A 20,447-nucleotide genomic window follows, 5' to 3' on the forward strand; every position below is an offset into this window, starting at 1 on the left:
ATGAGTTAGTTAGTTAGTTAGTTAGTTAGTTAGTTAGTTGTTTATAGACATTTTATATGATGGAATATGAACAAAAACATATTGGAATATAATTGGTAATATATGAATTCAGTTGTGCAACCCCATCCTATCATTATTTACTTGTTTGTGTTTTAACTGTTTTATGTTTTAATTGTACCACCTTGTAAAATTGCTTTATTTATTTATTCACTTCTTATTTATTGTTTGTTGTTTTTTATTCTTGAGGTGACATTATTGCTGTTGCATCTAAATATTAAATTATTTATTAACCACAAGTGCTTTATATATCAGTGCTAAATGACATAGATATGCACAGTATAGAATTTTAAAATATACAGTCCTCCACATATATAAGTACACCCCACACAAATCTATCTTTTAAATTCATATTTTAATAGGAAGCTATACAATATTATATTTGTGCATATACATTATAGGTCAGTACTGAAGCCAAATCCAGAGCTTATCTAACAAAATAACTCACGATAACGGTTTAAAAACTAGTGCAGCCAAATTTATGTTATAAAAAATTATTAAATACAAATTTTGAAAAAAAAATATTTTTTGCAATATTTAGCTTGAATTTAATTATATTATCTTTCAGTTTCTTAATGTGTTTATTGACTAAAATATTATTTTATTAAATATATCTGTTTAATAAATCTGTTTTGTTTAAATGCACCAAAATGCATTGCCTACATTCACTGAGGAATGGATAAAAATATTCATTTTTAAAATAGAGTGCACTCAATTATGCTAAGCACTGCATAAGCAAACTAAATGTGTCCTCCAGGCTTGGTAAATCATGAATTTATCAGTTTACCAGCAGACAGCTCCGCCCATCTGCGCATGCGCAACGCGTGTTATTTCTACAATGACGTTGCTCAGTCTCTAGTAGCCAGTTCTGCTGGGCGCTCCTCGCTTTCCTTCAGAGAGCCGCTTTTCTAAACTCAACCCCGGGAAACCATGGCCGAGCAGGCCTCGGGATCCACCCGGCCGCCTCAACACGACGGTAGGCGTTTTCTTCCATAAGGAGACTTAAATTGTGCTGATTTAGCTGTGCTCGCTGTAGGCCCGCGGCCTGTTCGTCCACGGATTAGCCAGCAACAGTCAGCCGGCTGACAGATACAGTGCTTTTTGCCTCTCTCAAATGATGCTTTAATGCTTGTTTCGTGTCTGTAATTATGACAGAGCTCCTCTTGTGAAAAGCATGGCTTGTGCTAAACCTCAGGTACACAGAAACGGGTTTTTATGGTGACCATGATGATGTTGTAGGCAGTGTGACCAGCAGATGACAGCTGGACTGACAGTGTTTTAGAGTATCAGGACAGACAGGGCTTTGTGTTGTTTACGAAATAATTGTATTTTACGTGCTTAATTATATGTACAGGCTCTTGTTTGTAATGATCACATGATTCGCATGCATCTAGAGTTTGCCACATAAGCAGAACTATGTTAATGTTTATGTACTTTGAAGCAGTTTATAATATGGTAAATGGGATGTAGTTTGTAGCTTAAGTTTAACTTGAAGTCCTAATGCACAGTATGACTAAAAGATCAGTAATATAGACGTGATTTTGTGATTACATGAAGATTTTATTAATAATATGTATAGGGTTTCTTTGAGTCTCCTGCAATTTAGAGTCTTGAATCAGAGCAGAAAGTCTTAAAGCCATAACAAAAAATATTACAATCACAAAAAATAATATGTCCTTCATATATATTTTTTTAATTCAGTAGTACAATATAAATCAATTTACAATTGAGTTAAATGTTTTTGTTTTAAATATTTAGGGTGAACATTTGAATTAAGAACACTGTGGAAAATAAGATACTGAAAAAAATAATGATAAGGAGTATCAGTTATTTTGCATCATAATCAGAAGGTATATAAATCATTTTGTGCATGTTTTATTGTGTGACATTTTACAAACCTTTTGAAAACTAGCTATAAGTTGTATTATTTTTAGACAATAACAATTTGTACTGCAGCCCACTGATTAATAATTATTATAATAATTACAATAATAATAAAAACAGCAGTTTAAAGTTTAGTTTCCTGCCCTGCTGTAAGGAAAATGCACTGAACCATGACTTCAGAAGCAAGGTACTTACCAAACTCTCATTGTTTTATTGTATTTATTATGGTTCAATGCTATTTTGGTTCAACTGTTGCTAGCTTTTTCAAGCTGTTACCCTATAAATTTGCATTTGATAAATTTACATCTTCATTAGTTATATTTCTGTGACTTGAAGGTCTTAAATTTTCCTATACCAATTAGCTGTTGTATTTTATATGAGCCCTTTTACAATATTTATAAATACAACTATAAAAAATACACAATATTTACAGTCACACTTTCTTTTTAATATTAATCAATTAATTTAATATCATCACCTTTTTTGGGTTTCGATTAGGAACTAATCGCAGTTAATCACTTAGCAATTAATCGAAAAGTAATCAAAATCGACATTCAGAACCTGTAATCGTTTGGATTGTTCTAGGTCAATTTTTTTAATTACTTTCTCTATTGTGTGTGTAAAAGACGCAACTGAAGACACTTAAATGCTTGTATTTGTTGTATTTTCACCAGTTTTGTGATGCACATCCACAACTTTATCATTGAGTTCAGTCAACACTTTCCATTCACTTTGAATGGGTGATGTCAGGCGTTGCCGAACTGCATTATGGATCCGTCGGCGCCGCTTCAGAGGGGTTGCTCGCTGCAGAAGTTGGACTAGCTCAACTTTTCAAGTGCCGACGGAAGCGTCAGCCAATCAGATCGCTGTATGCAAATACACCAGCTAGACAGTGGCCTATTGCTGACTGAAATTTATTGGCTCATGCTGATATGACGATCGCTTCAGCCCCAACTTCAGACACGCCCTCAGTCAAGCGTTGACGCTGAAGCCCCGTGTGAATGGGGCGTTAGGCTGTCCAGTCTCTGTGTTCAGTCTGTTACAATCATGGGTGAAACCCAGTCAGGCAGTGTAATACAGAGAGTGAATCAAAGCGCATTAAATGATCAGTAATTAAAAGGTAAAAAAAAGAAAAATAGAATCAATATATTTTTTTTATATTAGACACACATCTGATGCTTGTATTTGCAGCAGCTCCACATCTACATCTTCGCGCATTGGGTTAAACTAGGCTTTACTGTCTTCACTGTATCTGTTCAGCAGAGGGAACAGAATCAACCCCGTGACGTCAGACACAGCGACATTCCAAGATGGTGGCGCCCGGGGTCTAAAATCTATAGTAAAACACGTCGTTTTCTTTTAAATAGTTACATTAATCGAGTTTGTTTAAAGTGGAATCCAATGTACAAAATAAGGTAACCTTGACTGAGTGCTTCATTTCCCCTTTAAATCGACGGGATCATTTTTATTAATTTATTTTATTAATCCTCAATCAGAAATATTTCTGCCCAGTCCTTATTATGGATGATGACTGATTATGTTTTATCGGAACAGTTATTTCCAATTGTTATGAAAGCCTATGCACATGCTGTTATGATCTCGTTGAGCTACATTTTTTTTTGAATAAGTTCAGATAGCCTTCTGTCAGCCCTAAAGGCTAATACTTGCTATGGGTGTTGTCATCAGTCATCTTTAGAGATCTGACGAACACTTTTGATATACTTTGCAGATTTGGTGAAAATGAGAAATAAATAACAGAAAAAATGAATAAAAAAACATAGTTTATGCTGTTGTACAGCCAAAATGTCACAGAAATGGAAACCGTTTCTAAACAGAATCCTCGCACATCGTGAATGGCCACAAAAAAAAACTCCTTTTAACATGGAAATGATCGCTTTTATTATGTCGCAGCAATGCATCTTGTGTTGTTCGGACATGGTGTATTATTTTCTGTCTTGTTGCTTTCCGAACATACAGTAAAAAAACTGTCAGACACACAGTATTTCAGCATCAATCCTAAAATCAGTTTTTGGAACGAAAACCAGCATGTCCTTTCATTTATTACTACAAACAAATGCCATTGCTATATCCACATTTCTAATATTCCAGTGATCTCAATAGATCACTAAGACCTAAACATAAGTGATCGACCAACCACCTCCCACCATCCCCCTGCCCCAGAAGAAATTACTGTCGAAAGTCTTATTTTTATTTACAGTAAATGTTTGCAGACTTATGTTATATGCATACTGAACCCGTCAAGTGACCTTGCTTCTGTCAGAAAACTTTTTTCTTTGTTAATTGGAGGTTGACGCACATTTTACTGCTGGATGTAAAGAGTCACAGTGCCCTTGAGAGGTTGGAGGTGTGTGTTTTTGTTGAATGCATGTCCTAGATATATACATTAGATCTCGCCTGGCCTATTGTTGTTTATTGGACGGAATGCATCAATAGCACCGCCATCTTGGTATAGGGTAGCGCTCCTTAATTGAATGCGGGACCAAGGTACAGTGGAGGACTGTGGCCATCCAAAGCCAGAGATATACACATATATCTATGATTGGGAGTTTTCCTGGATGTTAGTATGTAATTTTTTTTCTAATCACGAAAATTATATTTTTACATCACTTTTCTACATTGATGGATCAGTGACCGCATGGGCATTCCTGACAAAAAGTTTGTGTTTGTGTGTACAGAAATGTACTATTCACCCTCCCTGTTTAATTTGATCTAATCATGTCCTGACACACACCTCCTCTCCTGCTTTCACTTCTCATACTGACGGAGGGAGCAACTCGTTTGTGAATGAATCCCCGAACGACTCGTTCACTAGCCGACAATAATGCAAGTTTCTGGCAGCGCAGCATCTTGTTGTCATATTTCCTTTGCATTGTTTGCTGATTTTATTAAACTAAACTAGCATAAGTCGAGTGTTTAGTGCGAGTTGGAGCTACTTTGTCTTATGGTGAATGCAGTAAGTGACTGTATTATCATCAATAACGTTACCCGATTAGCACAAAAGTTCAGAACATACAAAAACCGAAAAAAACTTAATATTACCAATGAAATGTTCTGCCTTTGTGCTTTATTTTCTTTGTTTGCTTTGTTTTATTTTTTTTGTTAGCGCTAAAGTCCAGCATCTTCACGTAATAACACTGTATTGACTAGTGCAGTTGAATGACATTTGTCCTGGGAGCACTGTATCAATGTGGCGGCGCTATTGACGCATGCTCAGGGTCCCTACGCGATATCTAGTGTATATATCTATGAATGCATGTTACTCATGAATGATGTGCTACTTTGGTAGGGGTTGAACAGGAGCAGGATCGAACCGACTTCCTGAAGCTCAAACAACAGCTGGAGATGGAGTTCAACCAAAAACGGGCCAAGTTTAAAGAACTCTATCTGTCTAAAGAAGGTAAGGTAATACTAATAATATAATAATATAAGCTACATTTAATAAATATATGTCTGTCTGTCTGTCTGTCTAAGTGCCAGTAGAGGTTTGCTTGCATGTTATGAATCCGAGACCACAGTTTCAGTTAAAATCTTCTTTAACTAATGAAGGCAAAAGTCACCTACCATCATCATTTACCTTTGTATGACCCGAGGGAGAGGAAATAAATAGCAGATTTTTATTTTTGTGTGAACTATCCTTTTTTAGTTTCTATTTTGGTGCCTCTGGAGTCCAAAAATTCTTAGAAACTTGTATTTTTTTAACTTAATTTGTGGTTTTCAAAAGAAAAAAATTGTTTTTTTTTTAATTGCTGACTTTCCTCAAGCTAGTTCTCATCTATTCTGTACACATCACATGTGAATGCACACAGTTACAGAAGATTGAACAAGAAGTAAACAGTTTAGCTGTTCCGTATATCTTTATTCCATGGTGAAAGTGTACAGAAGACACATCAGTTTCAGACATTACAAACTAAGCGATCCGCTTGCATCTAGAGCAAACATCCTGGGTTATTCATATTGAAGTAATATGAGTGCAAACAGGGTGCAACAATTCAGTTAAAGAGATAGTTCAACAAAAAATGAAAATTCTGTCATCATTAACCCGCCCCTTGTCTTTAGAAAAAAAATGTTGGAAACCTGTAACTTCTATAGTATGACTTCTTTGTTTTTCCTACTATGGAGGTGGTTACAGGCTTTCAGCTTTCTTCAAAATATCTTATTTTGTGTTCAACAAGTTCAAAAAGTAGTATGATACAACTTGAGGGTGACTAAATAGTGAGTAAATTTGTATTATTTTCTGAGCTATCCCTTTAATGAAAAGTCATAGTTAGTTTGTATAGTAAAGACATGTTCGGCTGATAATTGTCATGTCTGTTCAAGTATATTTCCATAATACAATGATAAAACCTGTGCATTTGAATGAGTCCTGCATGATAAAGGTGTGAGTTCTGTGAATATTGTGTGCTGCTCGCAGATGCTTGAAAAAATAAATTAAAAAATGAAGATTTGCTACTAACTTGGGTTTGTTTGGGTGCCGGAAATTATCCTTGAAAATGCCTGAATTTTAAAAAAATGAATAAAGTGCTTGAAATTGCTTGAAATTTACATTTTTGCTTTCCTAATTTTTTGTCTTACTAAATAGGTTAAAATATTTAAATGTTTTAAATACTTTTTTTTTTAAATATAAAAAGTGTAGGAACTAGGGCTGCACAATACTGCAAAAATGTGCGGTATGCTATATTGTTGTTGAGTATTGCGATAATGATAACATTTTCCTAGAAAAAGGCTAATTTTATTAGCCATGTTTTAAATAATTTATTCAATGTTTATATATATATATATATATATATATATATATATATATATATATATATATATATATATATATATATATATATATATATAATTATTATTATTATTATTATTATTACTACTACCATAGCTATAATAATTTTTTTTTTTTCAGATCTAATTCAGACAAAAAAATATGTCAAGTGGCAAACATTTAGCCTTTTTTACACTGAAAATCTAAGCAGATATTTTGACGCTGATTAGATGTTGTCATGTTCCTCATTTTCCTGCCATTAGTATTTATTTTTAGCTCCGGGTTCACCTTTGGGTCGCTCCAGCCATAAGCAGAACAACAATTACTGGAGAGCCGGGCATAAAAAGAGCAAGGCCCCATCTGATTGGTCAAATTTACAGAAACCCCCAATAAATAATATACATTTAATTCATCACACATGTCTGCTATATGTATATTGCATACTATTATCGCATTGACGATCATATTGTGATATTGTGCAGCCCTAGTCAGAACCATGTACTGTTTACTTTCCTTTTTTTTTCCTGTTCTCAGGCAAATCAGAATTTCAGAGTTAAAAATAAGAATGCCGCCAAAACCAAATTAATTCTGTGGCATCTGACAATACAGTGCAAATGCTTGGCAAAATCATCAGTCTGTGCAAGGAACTACACATTATTTACAACCAGGCCTTTACATTAACTTTTTTAATTAGCGGCCACTGTGGCTAGTAGTTTTCCAATGTTACTAGCCACTCTGCATTTTCACTAGCCACAATTTTGTTGTTGGGGAAAATATATTTTATATGCATAAATTTGACGTTGACATGCTATAATTACTTGATGTAAATTTTGTGTTATCTCCACATGCGTCCTCATTCATTTCACTTTTTGTGTATCGAGTATGAGCTTGCTCAATGAGCGTGAGCAAATGGGTCATTATAAATAGTGTTATATTGCAATTAGTTTTTATTTCACATGACTTTTTTAGAGCTCAAAATTAATGATTTACCAAATTTATCTCTATAACCACACAAAACAATATTTATTTCTTAGCCACAAATTTTTAATGTGTCAAAACAAGCTAAATATAACTGTATACTATACTTTTTATTTAACAAAATATTTATTTACCAAAATTGCATAAAAAATAATAAAAACCAATTGACTTTTAAAAAAATAACTATTGCCATGTATCAAAAATATGCATATATCTGTCATGGCTAAAGATCTCTCGGATTACCAGTTAACTGCACATAAATGGTGAGTTCATCTCCCATTAAAGCAACATTGTAAAAAAAAATTATAATAATTAAACCATTTTAACAAAAATAAAAGCAAATAAAACCGTAAGCAAATAAAAGCAGGTGAAACATACCGTATGTGATAATGAAAGGATCACATGCACACGGTTAACTTTAGGCCATTTAAAAATCTTTTCAAAGTGAAAGCAAACGGTGCTGCGGGTGCATGTTCATCACTTTTTGTCTAGTTTATTTGAAAGAGAACCGATGACAGTTGCGTTTCCAGAACCTGTTCCAGACTCGGTTGCTTCACGATTCGGCAGCGTGCACGCGTTAAGCAGTCGCGCGCACGCGTTTGAAGAAGTCGCGTGCATCAAATCAGCTGTTAGCGCGAGGGATCATCATTCTCTCATTTGGTATTCACTTGCTTTCTTCTGCTCGCGTGAACACAATTATTGTACTTCTCGATTCTAAGATTACACTTGCACACATATTAGGCCATCCTTATATTGTCGAACCCTGCTTTTAGGAAAACTACAATTTAAAAATTATTTTCAACCAGCCAAAGTGGCTAGTGGGATTGTCCTTCTAACCCGCCAAAGCTGAAATCTACCCGCATTTGGCGGGTTGGTGGGTGTTAATATAAAGCCCTGTTTACAACATTATAATCTTAAATCCTTTTGTCTTTGCACCCATTCATGTCATAATGCAAGATGAAGCTGCCATGACTTGCATCAGATTTTAATTTCATTTGTTTTCAGAAACAAAAAATAAAAAATATATTTTTATGGATAGTACAATGAAAAAAAACATCACCGGCTTTTTTATATTCAGACCAAATCACTGATTAGCCCTTGTAAATTATGAAATTGCTTCACATCCCCATGAGAAGCAATTTCAATCCAAATAGGCTTTCAAAGTACAGAATTCTTGTACAAATTCCAGTATATTTTCTGTTTAAAGGAAAGAAGATTTTTTTCAACACATTTCTAAACATAATAGTTTTAATAACTCATTTCTTTTATTGATGCCATGATGACAGTACATAATATTTGACTAGATATTTTTCAAGATACTATCATTCAGCTTAAAGTGACATTTAAAGACTTAATTAGGTTAATTAGGCAAGTTAGGGCTATTAGGCAAATCCTTGTATAAGCATGGTTTCTTCTGTTGACCGTCGAAAAAAATAACGAATATAAAATTGAGAATATAATAACTATTTTAATTCCTTTAATATAGTAAAAAAAAAATGCTTTTATTCTTGCTGAAATAAAACAAGACTTTCTTCAGAAAAAAAATTAATGGAAAATACTGTGGAAAAAGTCCTTTCTCTGTGAACATCATTTGAGAAATACTTTTAAAAGAACAAAAAATTGCACTAGTAATTTTGCCCTCAACGTAATCTCAGAGGAGCTGAAGAGGCAGACTGCTATACTGGAGAAGGCCCAGGCAGAGATGTGTAGTGTGCAAGAGGAGCTGGCCGATGCTAAAGCGGAGATGGAGACCATCAAAGCCGTCGCCACCCTTTCGGAGAGCACAAAGCAGGAAGCCATCGACCAGGTCAAGCAGCTCTGGCAGGAGGAGGTGGCGTCACTGCAAGCTATTATGAAAGGTAAGAAGAGACAGAAAGTGTCCGATAACAATTGCAAGCTGTATGGATTGGTTTGTTTTTGCTATTTGAAATGTTGACTAAAATTATTCATCAGACAAGTTGATTTACAATAGTAATATTCCTTTGGGTAATTATAAAATTAAATAGATTTTTTAGTAGAAACACATTAATAACAATGCAATTATACCATTATCTGTAAGGAAGGAAAGATCAAATGGATGAAAACTGTCAGTAAGAACATTTATAATATTACGAGAGTGCCGTTTGAAGCCAATTCTTTTGATTTGTTGTTTTAGGGTATGTGGCAGTAGCTGTTTCCATCCAAAGATGCTAATTAGATGTTTGCAAAATGCTGGAATATTGAATAAAAAATTTACGAACGTTTCCATTCGATGAGTCAAAGAGATGATTAACTTCACTTCCTTATAGATTACTGTGCTTCCCACAGGTTTGAAATATACTCGTAGTTAGGGCTGTGCGATTAATAGAAATCATATCACTTCAATTTGAAACGTTGGGATTAGTTAATCGCAAGGGCTGCAATATAAAATATACATGTATATATGTAAACTAAAATAACGAATAATATCTTCAAAACCAGTCCACTATGTTTCAGAAAATTTAACGTGCTAGACTTTTGTGTCACAATCGCAGACACTTTATCGGTTGTTGTGAACTATGCCACATTACACAAGAGGAATATGACAAAAGTGCTTGTGAGCTCTGAAATATAACCTGTGTGTGTCTGTGTGTTTGTGTGTGTGTGTGTATATATATATGTATGTATATATATATATGTATGTATGTATATATGTATGTATGTATGTATGTATGTATGTATGTATGTATATGTATGTGTGTGTGTGTGTGTGTGTGTGTGTATATAATATGTATGTATATATATGTATGTATATATATATATATATATAATAAGGATGTAACAATATTGTAAATACCGTCATACCGCAATAGTAATTTTTTTTCAATATTACCGTAGGCGCATGACTCAATAAAATTATATTTCTGAGAAAAGTTTGCTTAGGCGAATGAAGCGAATGGGAGGTAGCGGGAACTACGATTTTCACTTATCAAAAAAAACAAGTTTATCCTTCCCAGTTATGCGCAGAAATGTATTATTATTAATTACTAATTATTATAAATTCATGCACATCTTTGTGTTTCCAAAATTTTTTTTATGTACATATCCAAAATGTGCATAAAAATAGGTAAAATAAAGTTTAAAAAAAGTATTGTCTTATTAAACTAGACAAGTTTTTTAATGTATCCCTGGTAAGAATTTTAAAATATTTCTTTAATTTAATTTTAATATTTTAAGTATTTTTATATCGCACTGAAAAGTCATTTCTAATGTTTCAGTGCAATTTATTTATTTATTTAGTATAGTAGTTTTGTCGTTTATTGAATTATGAAATTGTCTATATTGATGTATTGATTGTTGTATATATCTATCTATATTGATCTTGCAATGAAAAATCCATAAGTTACTGATATGGCAATTAAGCCAATGTAAAAAAAAAAAAAAACCCTCAAAGTATTCCCTTATAGGTTGTTAATGGTTTTTAATGAACTCAAAAAATGATGTATAGTCACAGAAACCAGAAGTGCTTCTGTGGGTTCACATTAAGTTTAAACCCTATTCCATCTCAAACGTCACAAATAAGCTCTTTTGGTCAAGGAAGGATTAGCAAGATCTCTGCTTTTGATCACCATTTTCAAGAGATTTCTTTTGATGTGTAAATCCTTATCTTCACTTGCATGTTCAGATGCAGAGCGGGAATTTAAATTGCAGTTCCAGCAGAAGTTGGAGCAGGAGCGGGCACAATGGACACAGTACCGCGACGGGGTAGAACGAGAGATAGCCGAGCTTCGCCGCCGTCTTTCTGAAGGGCAGGAGGAGGAAAATTTAGAGAACGAGATGAAGAAGGTATGATTTTCTTTTTTTTAAGCCAAGCTTAAGATCCACTTGTTCAAAATGGCTTTAAATGCATAGTAGCACTGTCACTTTGCTCTGTTTTAATGTTTTGCTGTTTTTATTTAAATCTCTTGTAGTGTTATTACTAGGGCTGAACAATATATCGTTTGATCATCGATATTACAATGTGTATCCAATAGTCACATGATCGCAAGATTAGATTGTTTATTATTTTATTAAATATTTATAGAATGATGACTAGAGCTCCACAATATATCATTTCACGATGGAAATTATTTTAAATAGCCAAACCACAGAACATGTTATTTTTTTGTTTGATTACTCAATTTCTGTACATCAATACTGTGAGGGTGCGTTCACACTTGTGAATCGATTCATTTGTTTCGAAACAGGGATTAAAATAGTTATAGTGTTGCTCTTAGTTCTTGGTGTGGTTCGCTTTCACATGGCAAATTTTCACACTAAACGGACCAAAAGAGCTAAAACAAGTCACGTGTGAGTAAACTCTCCTTACATTGGTGAGAGTTTCATGGTTTATTTAGCAGATTTCCACTCAGCTGTCATACATCCTTATCTTAATGTATAGCGATGGGCAATAAGACATTATTAGCGGAAAGCTGCACTTTAATTTTGATGGGTGATGCCCACATTCAACATCACCAAATAGAAATCAGAGGTAAGACTTTCTCATACGGAGTCCTCGGCTAGACTGCAGTTTGGTCAAATATTGTTTTGATTTACCGGTAGGAATGATGACATCCTGCCCTACTCAATTCTCTCTTCATATAGCCGTATATATGCCTATTACATGTCCATAATACACTGTGATATAGCCAGGCTCGGATCGTTTGGCTTTCTCACTATAATCGATCCGCTCCAGAGTTCCTTTCAATCCAGCCGAGACCACCTCATTCAGGCAATCTCGGACCAATTAATTTGGCACTGATCCACGTGCGATTGTTGGTTTCACATATGCCAAATGAACCGCGCTAACTGGGCAAACGAGACAGGCTCTGAAACAAAAGTCTAGGTGTGAAAGCACCCTTAGACTCCACAGAAAACCATAAAGTGCTGTTTCTTTCCTTTTTTTTATTCATTTATTTATTTATTTTTTAATTGTGTATTTTGGGATAATTTGGATATTTTTTGCAGATTTTGTGCTTCCCTACAAAATCATCCTATTCTGTGTCAAACTATGAATTCTTTAAAAAAAAAAAACAATACACTTTACACAGAAGTGCACATCACTTTTTGGTCTGGTTTTCAAAGAACTTTGAGATGTTGCTTGGTCCTCACTGTTCATGACACGGTAATCTTGTCATTGTTATGTTTTTGCATTGTTTGCTTTTTTGTTGTGTTGTATAATTTGTTCATACTGGTGTAAAGCACTTTGGTCAACCTTGATTATAGTAAGGTACTAAAAAAATAAGGGTTAATTTTTATTTATTTATTTATTTATTTATTTATTTATTTTTATTTATTATTATTATTATTATTATTATTATTATTATTATTTTAAAGCCTGCTAGACTTTTTTTTTTCAACAATTTTAACATTCACACACACAACTATTAATATTTTAAATACAGAAATAAATCAAATAAAAATAAATAAATGTAAAATACATAAAAAAAACGTATAATTAAAAAAAATGATAAAAACAAAGAGATGTCTCATACAGCGTTTACATCACTATCATACTATTATGTGATTTTATGGTATTCATGCAGTTACCGTTTTTTATAGGGTTTACAATCTCCTTCAGAAATAAACGTGGGTAAGAAGTATAATGAAAAAGACCAGCAGCAAAAAAATAATAATTAAGAAAAACATACATTTTAAATATGTAAAAGGTTCATGAATGATGCAGTAGATACTGTAAGTCCTAAATGCTCAGTGAATACGGTTTACAATCTCTTTCAGAAATAAACGTGGGTAAGAAGTATAATGAATATGACCAGCAGTAAAAAAAAATTAAGAAAAACAAAAATTTAAATATGAAAATGGGTATGAATGGTACAGTGGATATACAGTAAGTCCTAAATGCTCAGTAAATACCTCACATATTGTGTAAGAATACAAACAACATGGGAAACAAGAAACATGGCTTACTCATTGCACTGCCAAACGTCTTATAATGTTGCTACTTTGAAGTGTGAAAGTGATTATGCAGAGCGGATTAGTTTTTTCTTTTTCTCCCCTCTGATTCGTTTGATGGTTTGTGTTAATCTAGGCTCAAGAGGACGCAGAGAAGCTCCGTTCGGTGGTGATGCCGATGGAGAGCGAGATCGCAGCGCTGAAAGCCAAACTGTCAAGCTCAGAAGATCGAGTTAAGGAACTGGAGGCTGCCAAGGTTAGATGTGCATCAAAAAGTGGAACTGAGAGCCAGACTGTTTTGTTCATGTTTATTATTAGACGTGACACATTTATGTATCATTTCATTCTTTTTATATGCGTATCGTGACCACCTGATTAAGCAAATTTGCACCTGGGGCAATGGAATAAAAAAAAAAATCTGTTCAGTACAACAAGAAGAGCTGTAAAAAAAGTGTTTCACATTCTGTTTTTAAATGTATTCAAATTCAAAACATCCAATATGTTATACATTTATTGCATGAAAAACACTGGTCTGAATACATTATTTTTACAGTTGAAGTAAAGTTATTAGCCCTCCTGAATTATTTGCCCCCTGTATATTTTTTCCTCAATTTCTGTTTAACACATTTCTAAACAACAGTTTAATAACTAATTTCTAGTAATTGTTTTATTTTGTCTTTGCCATGATGACAGCAGATAACATTTTACTAGATATTTTTCAAGATACTAAGATTCAGCTAAAAGGTGCAGTATGTAAGTTTGACACCCAGTGGTTGAACTAAGTATTACATTCCTGAATCAAAACAAACGCATTCCTGCCAGATTGACAACCAACAGGAGCTGATCGGACGATCGAGCCTAAAGGCTGATTTAAGTCATGTTCTAAATAAAAGCAACGGCACGCGATCGAAGGAATATTCTCCATATTAAAAGGAGCTTTTGTTCCAACCAACACCTGAAATTAATATATTAGAAACGGCTTTTATTTCTTGCAGCTGAACAACAGAAAACTGACAATGATCACCTCAGGTACACCTCATGTGCTTTATTCAGTGTTAAATGCTAATAATGTGAGTTTTAAAAATGCCATTTTGCCATTCAGCTGAAAGCAACAGCAGATAGTTCACCTCAGATCTTGAAAATAAAATAAACCGTTTGAAACTGAACTTTAAAACGGTGACTCAGTGCAAACCAACACATATCAGTGATTCAGCATCTACATTTAACAGGTTTTCCGCGGGGGTCTTAAGAAGTCTAAAATTTTTAAATCGAAATTTAAGGCCTTAAAGTCTCAAAAATTCGCTGTTCTTGGACATACTATTATTTTTGCACAGGTCTTTTTTTTCCGATGTCCATGTAATGCTACATCTAATGCTCATTTAAAGTCTTTTTTGTTGTTGTTGTTGTTGTTGCTGTTGCTAGGTTTTCGTGGTGTTGTAGTACTTTATTTCACTAGTCCAATTGTAATTTGCGGTATTACAACTACAAAGAGGTCAACTTGCTATAGCCAATCAGCTTTCTGTTATTAACTTAGTGTGTGCATTGAATGTGACGTTATCGCTGTGTTTGATGCGGAGGTTCGCTGTGGGTATGCGCCACATGATTTCGGCTGGCGGAGTATGCCGTTATTTCACTGACAAATGTCTTATGCGCAGTATTACAAGTGTGGAGCACTTTCAATACGATATTTCAATACGGTTTTCTTCTGTTCGTGGACAAAACTGCCTGCGAGTTCTCAAAACACTGTCTGCTCACTTGCGAAAAATCTGCTCTCGCTTCGTTAGACTATGCATTTTTGTGTCTTGTGTTTTCTCCCCCTTTCGTGCTTTTGCTCTCCAGAGATGCTTTAGCATACTGTAGTATTAAGAATAGTGAACTGATAAAATGAAATACAGTGTAGTTTAACAGCAGTAAAGTGTGGTGAATTGTAGAATAATACACCCAATATTGTAAAAAAAACATCTACAGCACTGTGTAATTTGTTTATATTATACTTATTGTGTTACCATAGCATATATAGCATTACCACAGCAGAGTAATTAAAGTACTTTATTATAGTACTGTTTAAAACAGTACATGTCAATATGTGTGTTCAGGGGCCCTGTGGAACAGCTTCTCCTCAAAATGAAGAGAGTGACAGAGAAAATGTCCTCCACAATCTCATCATCAATCTTGAAGACAGCAGACACTATAGTTCACTTTGTTTTAGTTTCCATGATAAAATAATATTGATAGTGAGATTTATTTGAAAAGTGAATAGTACAGCAGGCTATAATACCTTATCAGGTTTTCCCCTATTTTTTATCACAGTTACATTTCTGCTTGCATTAGTTACAGTTAAATGTTTTTATTTTATTAGTATGGTGCACCTTTTGGATGTTTAATAAATGTTTTTAAAATAAAACTATTCTCTGTATTTTTAAGTGTTTGAACCGGAAATATCCCATCATATAACATACAGCCACAATTGTTACGGTTTATTAGATTAAAAATGTAATGTGCAAGTCATATGCAAACATATTTTGGTATTTTTATGCTTTACAAGAATCAAAAGCTTACAAACAGCACCTTTAAAGTGCAATTTAAAAGCTTAACTACTGTAGGAAATTTAACTAAGTTAACTATGCAAGTTAGGTTAATTAGGCAAATCGATGCATAACAGTGGCTCGTTCTGTAGACAATTGAACCATTGAATTGACCTTAAATGATTTAAAAAAAAATGTAAGCCTACTTTTATTCTAGCCAAAATAAACCAAATAAGACTTTCTCCTGAAGAAAAAAAATATTATAGAAAATACTATGAAAAATTATGTGCGCTGTTAAACATTGTTTGAAAAATATAAAAAAAAATAAATAAATAATAATAATTTGCCTTCAAATAGGTGAGTAGGCTTAACAAACCACCTGTAAAACACTCTTCTGTCTCTAAAATAAAGATTTTTATTTATTTATTTAGTAAAGAACTCTTCATAAGAATTCGTGAGATTGTGGAAAATTAACTTTTACACATGTGCTTGGTTTATTTAAAGGTGAAAGAGCTCAATCATGTCCTGGAGGCTGAGAAGTCTTGCCGCACAGATTTGGAGATGTATGTTGCGGTCCTGAACACCCAAAAATCTGTCCTTCAAGAGGATGCAGAGAAACTTCGGAAAGAACTCCACGAGGGTGTGTAGCCTAAATCTTTATGTAAACATTTCCAAAAAGTTGCTTTCATAGAAAAATGTGTATTTGTTTTTGTAAAACGATGCTTTCTCCTTATTTTGGGTGATTGGTCATTTCATGGAAACCTCCTCACGCAGTGGATTATTTTTAGAAAGCAGGGCAAGGCTTGTGTTTTTAAAGCTCTTGTGACCTGAGGGTTTAATCAGAGATTTAGAGGATATATGTAAATGTGTTTGTTTCTTATTTTTAGATGTGTTTTGTATTTTTTATTTTGTTATTGTAAACTTGACTGATTACTATTGAATGTCAGATTAAATTATATAATTAAATATGTATGTTATGTAATTTACCGTGTGTGTGTGTGTGTGTGTGTTTGTGTGTGTGTAACCTGCTCATCTAATGTTTACGTTCGTAATAGTTATATTATTTGCTAATTAATAATCTCATCTTGAACTCTGAATCTGCGTCTCATTTTCGAGGCTCTTACTGTCCACCGGAGGTCACATTTCGGTCATGGACGCATGCTTTAAGAGCCTTCCTCTTCGGGTTTTCTACCAAGGCAACCCAGGGTGCTGAAAAATAATTGGCTAAACTGCCATTGGGTGGGATAAAAGAACCAAAACAAAGACAGACGTTCCGGCATGGAATGCACATTTTCAAAGCAGAATATCTGACTTCAGCTTTGCTTTTTAGATAAACAAGAATGTTCACTCAGCATGTTTTTTACATATCTGCAAACATGAAAACTTACAGCACCTTTAATGCATGCCGTGTAAATGCTCTCTAACATGGGTCATATGTTGTTAACTGCCACAAAAATTGTAGTGTAAAGTTATACATGCATATGTGTTTGTCCTGCTTATTGTCATATTTCTAATGACATGTTATGATCAGATGTCATTAACATCAGTGTGTAAATTTACACAAAGTAATTTTCACTGGTGAATAAAGCTTTACTAGAGAGTTCTGTCAGACCAGAGGTCTTTAAACGCTGGTTAGCTGATTAGCCTTCAGTTTGAACTGTGATTTATCTTCCAGTGGTTCACCTGCTGGAATTGGAGCGGCAGCAGCACAATCAGCTGAAACACACTTGGCAGCGTGCCAATGATCAGTTCCTGGAGTCGCAGCGACTGCTGATGCAAGACATGCAGCGCATTGAGAGTGTGCTGTCCTCAGAACAGCTGCGGCAGGTGGAGGAGATCAAGAAGAGGGACCAGGTACATCAGGTTTTATTCGTTCATTTTCTTGTCGGCTTAGTCCCTTTATTAATCTGGGGTCGCCACAGCGGAATGAACCGCCAACTTATCCAGCAAGTTTTTACGCAGCGGATGCCCTTCCAGCCGCAACCCATCTCTGGGAAACATCCACACACACACACTACGGACAATTTAGCCTACCCAATTCACCTGTACCACATGTCTTTGGACTGTGGGGGAAACCGGAGCACCCAGAGGAAACCCACGCAAAGGCAGGGAGAACATGCAAACTCCACACACAAACGCCAGATGAGCCGAGGTTCGAACCAGTGACCTTCTTGCTGTGAGGCGATAGCACTACCTACTGCGCCACATCAGATTTTAATGAGCCAGAAAATAAACCAAATGACTTTATAAAGAATAAAAATAAGATAAAAAAAGCAAAAAAAGTTGAGGTTGCTTACTGTAGAAGAGCAATTTACTGGGCTCATACAGTTTATGAAATGTCTGCCAATTGGAACATATTGAGAGTTGTATGCAGAATATATTTCAGTTTTTGAGTTTAGAATTTTTTTTTTTTCATTTACATGCATGCATACGAAAATATAGATGATAGTCATTAAATATCCCATGAAATTAAAATAAAACATTTTTTATGTTAGTTTCAGTCTGTTAGTTTTAAGGATATCTATAAGCGAATGTGCTACAAAACAACGTTTAGAAGATATAAACCTGATGTAAACATCGAAAGCTTGTAGTTTGTCACTACCTTCTAAATGGATCAACAATTTTTTTTCCAAGTCAGCTCATACTTCAGTTATTTTTTATCAAATAATGACCAATCAAATTCTCTCTATCTTACATGCCCCTCCCCCTTTCAAACGCTTCTCATTTGCTTTCATGCAATGCGCTTGAACTCAACCACTCCCACCGGCAGAGCTGCGATTAAAAACTAAACGCTATAATTAGCTGTTTTTGTAAAAGGGGAGGAGCAACTCTGTCCCACCCTCTCTTCATTTTTTAGTTGAGATTGTCAAACATCGAGACAAAAAATGTACATTAAAAGTACTTCACGAGAACTTTAAGAAATGGGAATATTACCAATGAACTGACTACTGCCAGCTTTAGTCAATCAGTTCCATGATTCACACTTTATTTTGTTCACTTCATTCAGGTTTGTAATATTGAGTATGTTTACATGGACACCAATAATCTGATTTTAATCAGATTAAGACAATACTCTCATTAAAAGTAACATGTAAACAGTGATTTTTTTGATCAATTTAATCGGATTAAGGTCATAATTGAACTAAACAGAAATGGATTTAAGACATGTGGAGTATGCCAATTTTAATCGCATTATTACATAGTACAGTACAGACATATAAACGCCTCAAACGACTTTCGCCACATTTTGCCACAGAATAGTCTATACACGCTTGACTGTTTGACACTATTCTCTACATCTACCAAGTCAGTTAAGGACCACAGACACCTGCAACGCAAAACGCGAAGGTTTTTTCCCCATACGATGTGCTGTATCAAATTTAATTAAAACTACACTCTTCCAGCAGTTCATATCTCATCCAATATCTCGTTTGTCACGGGGGGGCATGCATGTAATGTTCCTAAATGAAAGTGAAAGTGCCAAACTGCAATTAGAGTCAACAAATAAAAATAAAAGGCCCAAAATTACATGAAACTCTAGAGGAAATGTGGATAGCGCAGTGACGCATTGACGTTAATCGAATAATGTGCCATAACATGTAATGTAATGTGTATTTATATAGCGCATTTATTGTGTATGGCCGTACACCCAAAGCGCTTCACAATCATGAAGGGGGGGGGGGGGGGGGGGTGTCTCTCCACACCACCACCAGTGTGCAGCATCCACTTGGATGATGCGACGGCAGCCACAGGACAACGGCGCCAGTGCGCTCACCACACACCAGCTGTTGGTGGAGTGGAGAGACAGTGATGGAGCCAATTCGGTGGATGGGGATGATTGGGAGGCCATGATCGTAAGGGCCGATTGAGGGACTTTAGCCAGGACACCGGGGTTACACCCCTGCTCTTTCACGAGAAGTGCCATGGGATTTTTAATGACCACAGAGAGTCAGGACCTCGGTGTAACGTCTCATCCGAAAGACGGCGCCCACTGACAGTTTAGTGTCCCCTTCACTTTTACTGGGGCATTAGGACTCACACAGACCACAGGTTGAGCGCCCCCTGCTGGCCTCACTAACACCACTTCAAAAAAACGGGATCATGAAAGAAACATTCAGAAAGCAACTCATGTAAACACCTTAATCACATTATTCTCTTATTGAGATTAATTTGATTACTGATGTCCTGTAGTCATTAAAGTTGAGTATTGATGGCAGGAGTTTTATGTTTGGGTGGATCATCTAAATGAGAGGTAATAAGGGTTTGTCTCAATGCATTACTGCACTGCACCTGCATAGTTTGCAGGGTTA

At 34.9% G+C, this 20,447-nt stretch overlaps 1 protein-coding gene across 7 annotated transcripts in view; it reads left to right on the plus strand.

Annotated features, from left to right (window-relative positions):
• The first annotated feature begins 875 nt into the window (after positions 1 to 875).
• rabep1 (rabaptin, RAB GTPase binding effector protein 1) overlaps positions 876 to 20,447 on the plus strand; it is a 49,845-nt gene continuing 30,273 nt past the window's right edge. For 5 of the 7 annotated variants that reach the window (XR_012406044.1, XR_012406046.1, XR_012406045.1 and 2 more), the window contains exons 1-7: positions 908 to 1,033; positions 5,249 to 5,359; positions 9,358 to 9,561; positions 11,346 to 11,506; positions 13,749 to 13,868; positions 16,642 to 16,777; positions 17,813 to 17,991. Coding sequence is in view for 2 of the 7 variants with exons in the window: in NM_001365498.1 (NP_001352427.1) it covers positions 988 to 1,033; positions 5,249 to 5,359; positions 9,358 to 9,561; positions 11,346 to 11,506; positions 13,749 to 13,868; positions 16,642 to 16,777; positions 17,813 to 17,991 (957 nt within the window). In the remaining 5 variants the exon portion in view is untranslated. 7 annotated transcript variants of the gene reach the window in all.

This window comes from Danio rerio, chromosome 5 (genome assembly GCF_049306965.1).
Source record: "Danio rerio strain Tuebingen ecotype United States chromosome 5, GRCz12tu, whole genome shotgun sequence".
In the NCBI taxonomy this organism is placed as follows: Eukaryota; Metazoa; Chordata; class Actinopteri; order Cypriniformes; family Danionidae; genus Danio; species Danio rerio.